The 14130-nt window shown below is 50.5% G+C and overlaps 1 protein-coding gene across 1 annotated transcript; it reads right to left on the bottom strand.

The window, feature by feature from the left end:
- Window positions 1–13501: 13501 nt before the first annotated feature.
- Window positions 13502–13771, bottom strand: N7446_003462 (uncharacterized protein; the record flags this gene model as incomplete). The annotated part of the gene is made up of 1 exon (XM_058512211.1): window positions 13502–13771. One exon carries the CDS (start codon window positions 13769–13771, stop codon window positions 13502–13504), a length of 270 nt encoding a protein of 89 aa, XP_058373540.1.
- Between the last annotated feature and the right edge of the window lie 359 nt (window positions 13772–14130).

Here is a 14130-nt window from a genome sequence, read left to right as displayed (position 1 = left end):
GCTTGAACCGAAAATGCGGGTGGCAGTTACCGCGGAGCGAAAACAGTACCGGTGGCCCCTATCCCACGGGGGTGGGTGAACTCTGCCAGAGTTCAGGTTAGGGCTTTGTCTTAACTATGGGACATAAAAAGTGGGCCCCGCCTGAGTTCAGGTTAATTTCCTCGCCAGGGTTCAGAGGTCAAATGAACTCCGATCGTTCTCAAATTTTTATAAGTTATAATAGACTATGTGAAATATCTCCCATTTGCTTCGGAGCATGCACAGCCTACTAGTTATCGAGAAAATGTCGATTAAAAATTAGAGATGTTTTGTTGGGGTGTACCATTACGGTGTACGATTAGCACCTAAGACGCTACCACAGCACTCTAGACGAATAGAACAACCTCGATAATGCTAGTCAATAATGATTAGGAGGGGTAGCCATTAATTTAGGGGGGTTTGAAAGCTTCCTAGCTATTGTCTCACTTTTCTTTTACACTATTTCACCCCAAAGTTAGCATTAGACATTCGTCAAATTTCATGCAATTCACTATTGTACGATATATATCTACACCTTTATTATGCAAACCCAATTTTTTCACCAACCTTCGACAGACCCAGTCTTCGTGTGTAAGACATGCGAGCACGTCGTTAGACCGAGAGAGGTCTTTCGACACTTTCAATCTCCGAACCATCGCTTTCCAATGCCGAAAGCACGCCAAATTGCTAAAGCTGTTCAGACCTCCGAGCGCGCGCAAGAATGCGATGAATGGCAAGCTCCGACCGCGGTAAATGACCCAATTGCTAATTTGCCAGTTTTTTCGGATGGCATTTTATGCGAAAAGGGTCAGTTTTGTCAATTTATCGCTAGGAAAGCTAGCACTATACGTAAGCATTGGCGTGAGCAGCATGGTTGGGTCGCACCGGCTCACTATAGCGGCCGTCGGCGGCAGCAAGGTTTATCGGCGGCCGAGCAGCAAATTCAGCAATTTACCCGCGTCGTAAGATGCCAGCGCGCATTTATCCAGGGGCCAGGATCTCATTATATTCGGGTGCGTACGCTCGGGGCGGAGGCCATTGCCGAGACCGATTCAATGCCCGCGACCGAGGTCGGCGACCGGCTTATTGATGAAATCGAACTAGCTTTCAAAGAGGAAAGTGAGCTACCCCAGCTAATTGAAGCTGGCGAGCGCGATGACGCGAATCCATGGCTCCGTCGTACGCGGTGGGCCGTCTACCTCCGTGGAATCGACCCACAGCACCTTATTGACTGCGTCCAACCACCCGAGGTCGATTCATCCGATCCGACGGAAATGGCGGCAAGCGCTATATGGGATGCAATGGCCGCCGTCGCGAGAATTAGCCAGTTGATTTGTACGAAAACTAGCCATACAATTCGCACCGAGGCCGTACGGACGGAGCGTGACCGACTGCCGCACCAGCCATTACAAGCTTACATGGATGCCGATAATATCGAGAGACATACCATACCGTGGCAGCAAATTTTGATGTTTTTCACTCGTACGCAGGCCTCGCACGAATGGGCCAGTCCAAATTACAAATTCACTAGGCGCCAGCGAGCCGCGTGGAACTCGCTTTGGAAACTGGCTCAGCCGGGCGCATCACCTAGCGTAGGCATTGCTAGGTCAGCTAGCCTGGCCACGGCTAGTTCAACCACGGCTAGTTCAGCCACGGCTAGTTCAGGCGATAATAGCGAGCATTCAGAGAGTGACACCGAGGATCATCCCACGCAGCGAATTGCTAGCGAATCGCTAGCGAATCAGCAAAATAGCACCGATTCTCCGTTCCAGCTTGCTGCTATTGATCTAGCGTGTCTCAATTTTTGTATTGAGCTTCTGAATCATCGAATTAAGGTCGAGGACTATGAGAGCGCGCTGATTTGTGCCACGGCAGTGCTCGGTCGCGGTGAGACAGGCTGGCGTACGGCAGAGAGCTATCCTCCGATTTTATCGAAGCTTATTAAAATTGCACGATTCATGGTAGTCCACAAGGCATTAAAATTGGATTCCACGGCTGAGGCAATGCTATATCAGCTAGCGGAGCATCAAATGGCAGGGGATTGGGATACCGAGAGTCCACTCGATACGCCTGAATTTCAGACATCAGATGATCCATTTTTCAATTTTGAAAATGGCCCAGTTCTGCCACCGACGCAGTCATCGCAATTTATTCAATTTACCCAGGCTCGGCAGACCCAGCGATCATTTCGAGAGTGGGTGGCTGAGATGGTAAGCCAATTCATGGTCCGTGGAACTAATAGTCCAATTCAATGGCTATTAGATCTACGGACGTACGGCTTAAAGATCCATTACAATAGCACCACTACGGGCCACGTCGGCTGGATGAATCAGGACCAGCTACTTTACCAGCAATTCAATTTCTCAATAGGTGACTTCCGTGGGTTCATCCACGGGCTTACAACCTCGGCACGCCAAATCCTTCACAATGAGCTATTATTCGTCGAAAATGGGTCCGTTCCAGCTATTCCATGGCAGGCAATTTACGACGATCCCACGGAGACAGCTCACGGGTGGAATTTTTAAATGACACCCGTACGCCATGGCCCGTGGTCGGTGAGCAATGGCTGATCTCTCGGGTCCGGCAGCACGGCCCCGTACGGCAGCGATTTATCGAGAGTAGTGCCGGTCGGCTACGGATGGCAGCAATTGACGTATACCTTCAACGGGTAGCGCATTTCCGTGAGAAGCTTGCTATTGCTATTCACGTGAGTGGTGGCCAGCCGGCTCGAGCGCCAGAGCTATTAAGCATTCGGCATTGCAATACCGATAGCGGGGGCCGTCGCAATATATTTATTGAGGACGGGCTCGTAACCTTCGTCTCACAATACCACAAGGGGTTTTACGCATCTAATGATACGAAGGTGATTCATCGCTATTTACCCCGGGAAGTAGGCGAGCTTGTGGTCCATTATTTATGGCTAGTATTGCCATTTATACGACGATTGGAAGCGTACGTAGCGAAGGTGCGGAGATCGGACGGCGTGGAAGAGATCAAGAGGTGAGTTTTTTCAATTTCTCAATTTCTCAATTTCTCAATTTCTTAATTTCCAATTTCTTAATTTCCAATTTCTCAATTTCCAATTTCTTCAATTTCTTCATGATTTTTACTAATTTTGGCAAGTAGGCAGCGTCAGGCTTACCTCTGGGGTCCGGATCCTGGCACTAGCCGAGCTTGGTCATCTGAGAGACTCCGTGAGGTCTTAAAACGGGAGACCACCATTGGGCTTAATGGGCAAGCGATCAATTTGAATGCTTACCGAGATATTGCTATCGGCATTAGCCGTCGCTTTATGCGGCCATCTAGCGTATTTCCCAATAATACGCAGCAGGATGCAAGGGCCGATGCTTCACAAGAGGATGACGAAGACGGCATGAATGCTGAGCAATGGATGGGGCATATTGCTGACCTCCAGGCGGCCCATTCATCCCACGTGGCCGGCATGATCTACGGCCGTGGCATCACCGAGCAGCCCGGTACGACGGCCCACCGGCGTGAGATGTTTCGGCTTAGTAGCACCGACTGGCATCGATTTTTAGGCTTTATGTCCACGGATGACGGCGGGGCCGAGAGTGCGTTAGGAATGGCCCAGTTTTCACCATGGCAGAAGGAAGCCGAGATCGGCCGTACGGAGCGTCGCTGGCAATTGACGCAGGCAGCTATAGAGCCCGAGATACAGCGAATGCTAGGAAATAGCGAGCTTCAACTCCGAGGGGTGCAGGCACCGGCGTTAGCAGCGATTCAACAAGGCCAGAGCCCGGTGGTGGCCGTCATGCCCACCGGGGGTGGAAAAAGCTTACTTTTCATGCTACCCGCGTGGATCAGCCCCCGTGGGGTGACGGTGGTGGTCGTGCCATTAATTGCATTACGGGGAGACATGGTATATCGATGCCGGCGGCTCGGCATTTCATGCGTGGAGTGGGAGAGCCGTCGGCCGGCAGACCAGGCATCGATTGTACTCGTGACGCCGGAATCAGCTATTACGGAGGATTTCATGACATTTTTGAACCGCCAGCGGCTATGTCATCGGCTAGATCGCATTGTGATCGATGAATGCCACGTGGTATTAAATGATCAGACCCATTTTAGGCCCGCCATGGCTCAATTAGGTCGATTGCTCGTGGCTCAGGCTCAGATGATATATTTGACTGCCACGCTGCCACCGACGGCCGAAAACCAGCTATTTCAACGGCTACGTACGTCGCGAGAGAAGGTCCATTTATTTCGAGCTCGCACCCATCGCATGAATGTCGCTTACCGGCTATGGCAGCCTACGGTGCCGAACCCAAGCCGATACGCTAATAGCTACGATTGGGTAGAGAACCCCGAGATCGTACGATTTATTAGAGATCGTATTACGCGCGCGCGTGCTCAGACCGGCCGGGTGGTCATTTACGGGCCCACCACCAAGACTGTCGAGAAACTAGCCGAGTTAGTCGAATGTGAGGCATATCACAGCCGTACCATCGATCGCAATGGCGTACTAGCCCGTTTTCAGGCCGATATAACCGGGGTAGTGGCAGCTACTAGCGCGCTAGGCATGGGTGTTGATATACCCAATATTCGCAGTATAATTCACATTAGCTTGCCACGCAGCTTATTGGATTATGCGCAAGAGAGCGGCCGTGCTGGCCGAGACGGGCATCGTAGTGAGGCCATTATTATACAACCCGCTAGGTTTTTACGGCCAAAATGGGACCCGATTCATGAAGACCCCGTGAAAGCACAGGCTGAGCAAGCAAGGCTTGACCGATATATGTCTCGAGATAGCTGCCGACGCGTCATACTAGACGAGTATTTAGATGGCTATCCACGGCAATATTGTGGAGAATCCGATGAGACAGAGCAGCGCTGCGATAGGTGTGACGAGCATTGGCAGGCAAATGAAGAGGTAGGAAGTGAGGTAGGAAGTGAGATAGGAAGTGAGAGAAATGGCCGAGTTTCCAATACATCATTTCAGATGTCCGATACCATGGTTTTAACCCATGTTTTGAACCAGCCAGCCGACAGCCCGGTCGATTCAGCCATGGAGGGTATTCAATATAGCCAGGGGCCACCGGAAGTGATTTCCCAGCGAAGTGAGAGTGAATCGGTCGGATTTCGATCCCAGGTCGGATCGATTAGTCCGATTTATCGTCATAGTATTGAGCCACCAGGTAATAGACCACCCCATGGCTTAATTTCAATTTCAATTTCAATGCCAAGGCAACTGACCAATTCATTGCTAGGATCAATTGCTAATTCATTGCCAGCACCAATGGCCAATTCATTGCCAGCACCAATGGCCCATTCAATACCAGCACCAATTGCCAATTCAATGCCAGCACCAATGGCCCATTCATTGCCAGGATCAATGGCCAATTCAATGCCAGCCCCAATGGCCAATTCAATGCCAGCACCAATGGCCAATTCAATGCCAGCCCCAATGGCCAATTCAATGCCAGCCCCAATGGCCAATTCAATGCCAGCCCCAATGGCCAATTCAATGCCAGCCCCAATGGCCAATTCAATGCCAGCCCCAATGGCCAATTCAATGCCAGCCCCAATGGCCAATTCAATGCCAGCCCCAATGGCCAATTCGACGGCACGGCAGCTGACCCATTCATTACCAACGCGCGTGGCCCGTCCATCGATCCCCACGCATGCAATTAGCCAGTTCCAGCGGTTAGACCGTGAGAGAGAGGTCGTCCGAGAGGTAGCTCAGGCAGGACATCAAGAAATTGCCACCGGGGTCGAATTTTTACAACAACAGGCCCAATTATGGATGGGACGATGCTGGTTTTGTACACAGCGTGGATTGGATGACCAGCATGATTTATACCAGTGCGGGGCCCAGACCCAGCACGGCAATGAATCACCGAAAGGCTGGTGGCTACGGGTACGCCGGCAGATCAAATATGACCCATTCGGTGGTTGTTACGGGTGTGGAATGCCGCAGTCCATTTGCAGTCGATTCGTGAATGCCGGTAGCCAGGGGTATTGTACGTATCGAGGGTTGTTATTATCGGGGCTAGCAGTTATGGTATACGGCGAGGGAAGTGAGGTGATAAAGGAGGCGTGGGCTCGGAGATTAGACGGGCTCGGGGTATCAATCGGCAATGAGAGCGAGCTAGTGCGATATTTAGGGTCACGGCATGATGGTGAGACGGTGAAATTGGTACATGAGTATATATGGGTCCGAAGGATGTGGATAGAGCATGGTGAGAGGATGTAATATAGTGAGAGTATTGAATAGCGTCATTAATTGATTAGGTGCTAGGAATAGGTCATTTGACGTGTAATAGATAGGTGAGGTACAATAGATAGGTGAGGTGTAATAGAGAGATAAGGTGTAATAGGTAGGTGAGGTGTAATAGCGAGGTGAGGTGTAATAGGTAGGTGAGGTGTAATAGCGAGGTGAGGTGTAATAGATAGGTTATTATAGGTAAGGTCGGCGGGGGGTGTCGTATTATAAGGGAGGGTGGTATAGGCATAAAGCATAAGGGTAGGGGGGTGGTATAGCCGAAGAGAGGTGAGGTGGGGGGGTATAATATGGTAGAGGGGGGTGGGTATAGGCATGAAGTATAAGGGTGAGGGGGGTAGTATAGCCAAAGAGAGGTGCGGTGCAATAGATAGGTTATTTTAGGTGAGGTAGGGGGGGGTGCAGCATTGTAGGGGGGGGGGTATAGGCATGAATCATAAGGGTGAGGGGGGTAGTATAGCCGAAGAGAGGTGAGGTGTAATAGGTAGGTTGTTATAGGTAAGGTATAGGGGTAGCATTGTAAGGGGGGTGGTTTAGGCATGAAGCATAAGGGTGAAGGGGGCGGTTTAGGCATGAAGCATACGGGTGAGGGGGGTAGTATAGCTAAAGAGAGGTGAGGTCAAATAGATAGGATATTATAGGTGAGGTGTAATAGATAGGTTATTATAGGTGAGGTATAGGGGGTAGCATTGTAAGGGGGGTGGTATAGGCATAAAGCATAAGGGTGAGGGGGGGCGGTATAGCCGAAGAGATAGGAGGTGAAATAGAGAGGTGAGGTGTAATTGAGAGGTGAGGTGTAATAGGTAGGTGAGGTGTAATAGATAGGTTATTATAGGTGAGGTGGGGGGTATAGCATTGTAAGGCGGGGGGTGGGTTTAGGCATGAAGCGTAAGGGTGAGGGGGGTATAGTTAAAGAGAGGTGAGGTGTAATAGACAGGTTAGTATAGGTGAGGTATAGGGGGTAGCATTGTAAGGGGGGTGGTATAGGCATGAAGCATAAGGGTGAGGGGGGTGGTTTAGGCATGAATCATAAGGGTGAGGGGGGCGGTATAGCCGAAGAGAGGTGAGGTGAAATAGGTAGGTTGTTATAGGTAAGGTATAGGGGGTAGCATTGTAAGGGGGGTGGTTTAGGCATGAAGCATAAGGGTGCGGGGGGTAGTATAGAGAGGTGAGGTGTAATAGACAGGTTAGTATAGGTGAGGTATGGGGGGTAGCATTGTAAGGGGGGTGGTATAGGCATGAAGCATAAGGGTGAGGGGGGTGGTTTAGGCATGAAGCATAAGGGTGAGGGGGGTATAGACCAATGTTTAGGTAATCCAACTGGCTAGCCAGATATTTCATTTTTTTTAGGATTTTTTAGAAGGTAAAATTTAGATTATAAGGGCTTAGTTAGAAAATATATCATTAAGACATTACACGAAGTTACGATATATATTTTGAAATAGGCATTAGAAAAATTTGAATTATTGACATTTTTAGTAGATATATATATTTAGCATTATTATATCGTATATATCGTATATTTATTATAATAGCGAGTAGGATTCGGCCCGTAGAAGGTTAATATTAGGTTATTTTATGATAGGTGTAATTAGAGTAGGTAGAAATAGCAATAAATTGTGAGGGCCGTAGAAATAGGGTAGGGTACGATAGGTATAATAGGAGTAGGTAGAGAAGCCATGAATTCCGAGGTCCGTTAGAAAGCTAGGGTTAGGGTTATTATATATAGGAAAGGGCCATTTATTCGGACGTAGGTTAGAAAGTATAGGTAGAGAGATAAGATATATTAGCTAGTATTATAGTAATAAAAGGGTGAGGGTTAGTATTAGTGAAAGGGGTAAGGGTTATATTAGTGAGAGCGGTAAGGGTTAGTATTAATAAAAGGGTGAGGGTTATATTAGTGAGAGCGGTAAGGGTTAGTATTAATAAAAGGGTGAGGGTTAGTATTAGTGAAAGGGGTAAGGGTTTTAAATGATATTAGGGGTAGGGTTTTAATAATAAGAGGGTGAAGTTTAATAGATAGGTAGGTGAAGTATAGTGAGAGAGGTGAGGTGTAATAGATAGGTTATTATAGGTAAGTTCGGGGGGCGTAAGGGTGAGGGGGGTGGTATAGGCATAAAGCGTAGGGGTGAGGGGGGGGTAGTATAGCCGAAGAGAGGTAAGGTGAAATAGATAGGTTATTATAGGTAAGTTAGGGGGTATAGCATTATAAGGGGGGTGGTTTAGGTATGAAGCATAAGGGTAAGGGGGGTAGTATAGGCATAAAGCATAAGCGTAAGGGGGGTATAGACCAATATATAGGTAATTTAACTAGCGAGTCAGACATTTCATTTTTTTAGGATTTTTGTAAGGTAAAATATAGATTATAAGGGCTTAGTGAGAAAATATGTCATTAAGACATTAGACGAAGTTACGATATATATTTTGAAATAGGCATTAGGAAAATTTGAATTATTGACATTTTTATTAGATATATATATTTAGTATTATTATATCGTGTATAACGTAGGGTTATTAGCATTAGTAATAGGATTTAGCCCGTAAAGGTTGTTTTCGGCCCGTATAAGGTATATATGCCCCCGTACGGATAGAGGGGTAGGGAGCGATTTACTAGGTTTAAAATAAGGTAATAGGGGTTATATAAGATATACCAAAGTATCAGGATAGCATTAGATAGTTATTATAATATAGAGATATCATAGGTAAGGTGTAATAGATAAAGGGGTAGGGTTCGAGGTTTTCGTTTTAAAATTAGCATTATTAGTGAAAACGAAGGCTATCCCATGGGGTGAACTGTAATGAGGCTCGTTACAGTTTAGTCAGCATTTTTTTATATAGGGTTAGGGTTTCCCGAGGGGGCAGATTACAGTTAGTTTCAGGGTGCCATTACAGTTACGTTCCCGTGGTTTTTTTCCGTTCAAATTTTTACCAATTCCAATTGAACAGTCAATTGTTTATTATCCCGAGTTACCAGGCAAAGCAACGTTTTGGAGAGGTTGTTACAGGGATTCAAAGTTGGGGAATTATTTTGATGGGGTACGGTCGGCCGCGCCATCACCAATATCATGAAACCCCAACACCCATCACCGCGCGATTCATCACACACGCATTATTGGTTCGATTCGTTTGAAAACCCAGTCGAGGATTTCAGGGGTTCCGATCAGTTCCCAGTTTCAATTTTATCAACATCCGAGCAGTTCCCAGCGTTAGGGTTTCACCAGCATACATTCAGTGGACAATCCGCATTGTGAGATATATATCCATGGTTAGTATGAGTGAACCGGCAGAACCCACCATTGCCGACCGGTATTTTATTTGCAATAAGCAGTGGGGAGTTGCCATTTGTCGCCAGTGCGAGCATGGAGTGAAGCCCAAGGAGATAGTCCGTCATTTGACCAACCCCAAGGGCAAGCACCGCGTCCGCAAAGGTGTTGCAGAACAGGTAGTGGATATTATCCGACATGCCGATGAATGGGATAGCGTCAAGGAAGAGACCAGTTGGTTCCCCACGAGCGTAAACCGTCCCGTTCCGGTATTGCCCATTTACCAAGATGGGTTACAGTGCCAATTTTGCCAGCAGATTTACCGCAGTCGCGACAGTTTGCGAGTGCATTGGTCGAGGGAGCATCGGTTTTCCGCGTACGGCCATGGGGGCAAGCCACGACCATCCGAGGTCGCCGCAGGCAAGCAGAACCAAGAGGAGCGAGCCAAGCGAGTCGTGTGCCAGCGGTTTTTTCCCCGTGGGTTAGGGTCGCATTATATCCACATACGCCATCCCGGTCCCCAGTACGAGCCCGAAGCACCGCCACCCCAGGCCACGCAAGTCGCCGAAGCCGTGGAGCGGTTACGCGAGGTGTTTACACGGAAAATGCAGTTAGAAAGCGAGATCCAGCCCGGCGCCATCGACGAAGCCAATCCATGGTTGGACCGAACGGGATGGGCGGTATATTTACGCGGGCGTAACCCCAGGGAATTACGGATATGCATTGAAAGCCCGACGGAAGATGCGGAGGGTGACGAGGGTACCACACGGGTGATTTGGGATACCATATTACGTGTTGCCAGCAAAAGCCAGAGTATCACCAAACGGACAGGACATTTGTTACGGATCGAAGCCGCCCGTACCGACATAGAGAAGATCCCATCGAAGCCATTGCAGGTATATATGAATACGGACGATGAGTTGGAGCGCCATGTCGACCCATGGCGCCGCATTTTGATGTTTTTCGCCCGCACCCAAGTTCAGCATGATTGGAACAGTCCGGTGTACCGGTTCAGTAAACGGCAACGCAAGGCGTGGGACGCATTATGGCATTCCGCCGAGTGTTATAAGGACCGGGCCGAGCCGATCCCCACCGACGGTACCGACCCGAACCCGGACGTATTACAACCCGTGGAAGCCGATTGTATGGAATTTATGATTGAATTGTTAAACCAGCGCATTCGATCGACCGAGTACGAGTTAGCGTTGGTGTGTGCATTGGCCGTGTTAGGTGTGAGTGACCATGACACCGGTCGACCATGGAAGGATCCCCACAGTTACCCCCAGATTTTGTCCAGCGTAATCAAGGTGTCCCGGTTCGTCGTTGTGCATCAGTCGTTTTTGTTAGACCCGGATGCGCGTGAGTTATTACAGGTTGGGGAGAATAAGTTAGTGGGGGAGTGGGATGACCCCAGTCCAGTCGATTATATATTTTCACATCAACGGGATAGCCGCAGTCCGCCCCAGACCCGAGCCACAACGCCCGAAGTATCCAGTTCGCCCGCATTTGGTAGTTTGCCCAACAGTTCCCCACCACCCGTTGCATTCACCCAGCAGGCACGAGAAGGCACCAAGACATGGCGCGAATGGATTCGTATCATGGTCACCGGGTTTATGGTGCACGGTACCGCCGGTCCGATGGAATGGATGATGGATTTACGCCGATATGGGTTAAAGGTCCATTACAATACCCCGTCCGTCGGGCATATCGGTTGGGGCAACGGGGACGAATTGTCGTACAAAACGATGCGGTTCACCATGGGGGCATTCCGCGGGTTCATTCATGGGTTGACGGCCAGCGCACGACAATTGATGGTCAACCAGATTTTGCGGTGCCCACCCGACCAGATTCCCGTCATCCCATGGGATCGTATAGCCGACGATTTCAACCAACCCAAGGCCGGGTGGAGTTTTTTGCAGGACGAGCGTACGCCGTGGCCCGTCGATGGATCCCGGTGGATGGTGGACCGGGTACGGGAGGAGCATCCATTGCAGCAGTGGTTTATGGAAGCCAGGACCAATCGGTTCAGTATTGATGCGATTCAACGGTTTTTCGGGTTCGTCAATGAGTTCAAGGAGAAGTTAGCCATTGTTTCGCATATCACCAGTGGGCAGCCCCGCGTGGCCCCGAGTTATTGAGTATCCGTCACCGCAACAGTGCCGCCGGTGGACACCGCAATGTGTTTATTGAAGATGGATTGGTGGCATTTATCACCCGGTACCACAAGGGGTTTTACGCCAGCGGGGATGCCAAGGTGATTCATCGGTACGTGCCCCGCGAAGTGGGCGAGTTGGTGGTGTGGTATTTATGGTTAGTGTTGCCATTTGTCGAGATGTTGCAGGCATACCATGAAGAGGCATGCCATTTAGACGCCGTTCCCGACACGCATGCCACCAAGATGTGGGGGGTGGATGCCGGTAGTGGACGGGAGTGGACGCCGGCGCGGGTAACGGATGTGATGGTCCGGGAAAGTAAGATACGGTTACACCATGGATTGACGTTGGCCGCATACCGGGACATTGCCATTGCCATTAGCCGGCGGTATTTCAGCAATGCCAAACCGTTCCCACACAACGTCCGCGAGGATGGAACCGAGGTTATAGCCGACGACGAGGAGAACGAGGATGCCATGGACGACGAGCAATGGATCCGACATATTGCCGATTTACAAGCCGCGCACACGACCCACGTAGCGGAGATGGTGTATGGACGCATGATGAGCCAGCAGCAGGGGACCACAGCGGGTCGGCAGGCCGGGTTTCGGACGAGCAGCGTGCATTGGCATGATTTTTTAGGGTTTAACATCAAGGATATCCCGAGCCACGTATTGGGTAAGCGGCCACAGCCCCGGTGGAAGGACGAGGGGGTTATAATGCGGGACGAGCGTCAGCATTTGGTGGAGCAGACCAATATGACCGAGGCGTTGCAGCGGATGACCGGACAGCCCACGATACAGTTCCGCGGGGTGCAGGGGGCCGCCATCCGGTCGATTCAAGCGGGCCATTCCCGGGTGGTCGTGGTAATGCCCACGGGCGGTGGGAAAAGTATGTTGTTTATGTTGCCCGCGTGGGTGGCCCAGCGCGGCGGATTGACCGTTGTAGTAGTGCCATTGACGGCATTACGGGCGGATTTGCAACAGCGATGCCAGGCCGCCGGCATTCCATGTGTCGAGTGGGCCAGCCATCGACATCCCGATCATGCGGCCATTGTGTTCGTCACGCCCGAGTCCGTGTTCACGGACGGGTTCCAGTCGTTTTTGAACCGCCAGCGCGAGTTGATGCGGTTGGACCGGATTGTTATCGATGAATGCCATATGATGTTGAGCGAGTCCACGACGTTTCGCCCACGGTTACAGCAATTAGGTCGATTGCATCAGTGTGGCGTGCAGATGGTGTTTTTGACCGCGACATTGCCCCCATGCGAGGAGACCCGGTTGTTCAAGCGAATGCAAGTGGAGCGGGAGGACATCAGTATCCACCGCGAGCGAACCAGCCGTCACCATGTGGCATACCGGGTGTACCGGCCCGTGATTGCATCGGCATTTCGATCCCAGACGCAATGGATCGAGCAGCCCAGTATCCAACAGTTCATTCGTGACCGCGTACGGCGCGCGCGGCCCGGACGAGTGATTGTGTACGGCAGCACCCGGAATATTGTGACGCAGGCGGCCCAGATATTAGGATGTGCCGCATATTACAGCGACCAGGACAGTAAGTTAGGGATATTGGAACAGTTCCGACGTACGGCGAATGGGGTGATTGCAGCCACGAGTGCATTAGGGATGGGCGTGGATATTCCCGATATTCGATGCATCATTCACATCGGGTTTCCCCGGTCGTTGTTGGATTACGCACAAGAAAGTGGCCGTGCCGGACGGGATCAATTCCCCAGTGAAGCCATTATCATCCAGCCGGAAGGGTTTGACGAGGTCCCGGCATGGTTTGACCAGAACACGCCCCGCGAGCAAAGCGGGTTCGAGTTAGTCCGGCAGTACATGGCCAGTGATCATCAGTGTCGTCGAGCGGTGTTGGATGGTTATTTGGATGGGGAGATCGATGGAGATACCCGCGAGCAGTGCGGCGACCACGACCGGCAGTTCGGGTTCGTCGAGCAACGGTGTGATCAATGTGACCCCGATTGGGAGGCGGCCGAGACCGATGATAGGGACAGTGATACCGAGATGGATGATCCCCATACGAGCATCCCGAGCAGCGCGTCGGACGCCGGGGTCCCCATTGAGGCGCAGCATCGGTACCATCAGCAGGAGATGGTGCAGACGGCGATTTCGGAGCGAGTGCGGACGTTGCAAGCGCAGCAGTTATCGGACGAGGAGTTTTTAGCGCAGGAGGCACGGCAGTGGAACCACCGATGTTGGTTATGCGTGCAGGCGCAGCGGGATGATGTCCAGCATGATTTGTGGAGTTGCCCCGCGGGCGAGAGTGCAGAGTGTCGACGATGGGTGCGGGCGATTCGGGATTCGATACAGTATATAGCAGGAGGATTTTATTGTTGTTATTCGTGTGGTATGCCGCAGTCGATTTGTCCCGGTTGGGAGGCCGGGCAGCAATGTGAATACCGGCAGTTTTTGTATCCGATGATGGCGATGTT

This window comes from Penicillium canescens (genome assembly GCF_028828765.1).
Source record: "Penicillium canescens strain IBT 15451 chromosome Unknown utg000003l_segment0_segment0, whole genome shotgun sequence".
Lineage (NCBI taxonomy): Eukaryota > Fungi > Ascomycota > Eurotiomycetes > Eurotiales > Aspergillaceae > Penicillium > Penicillium canescens.
Note: the sequence above shows the minus strand (reverse complement) of the source record. Positions and strands in the feature narration are given on the sequence as shown.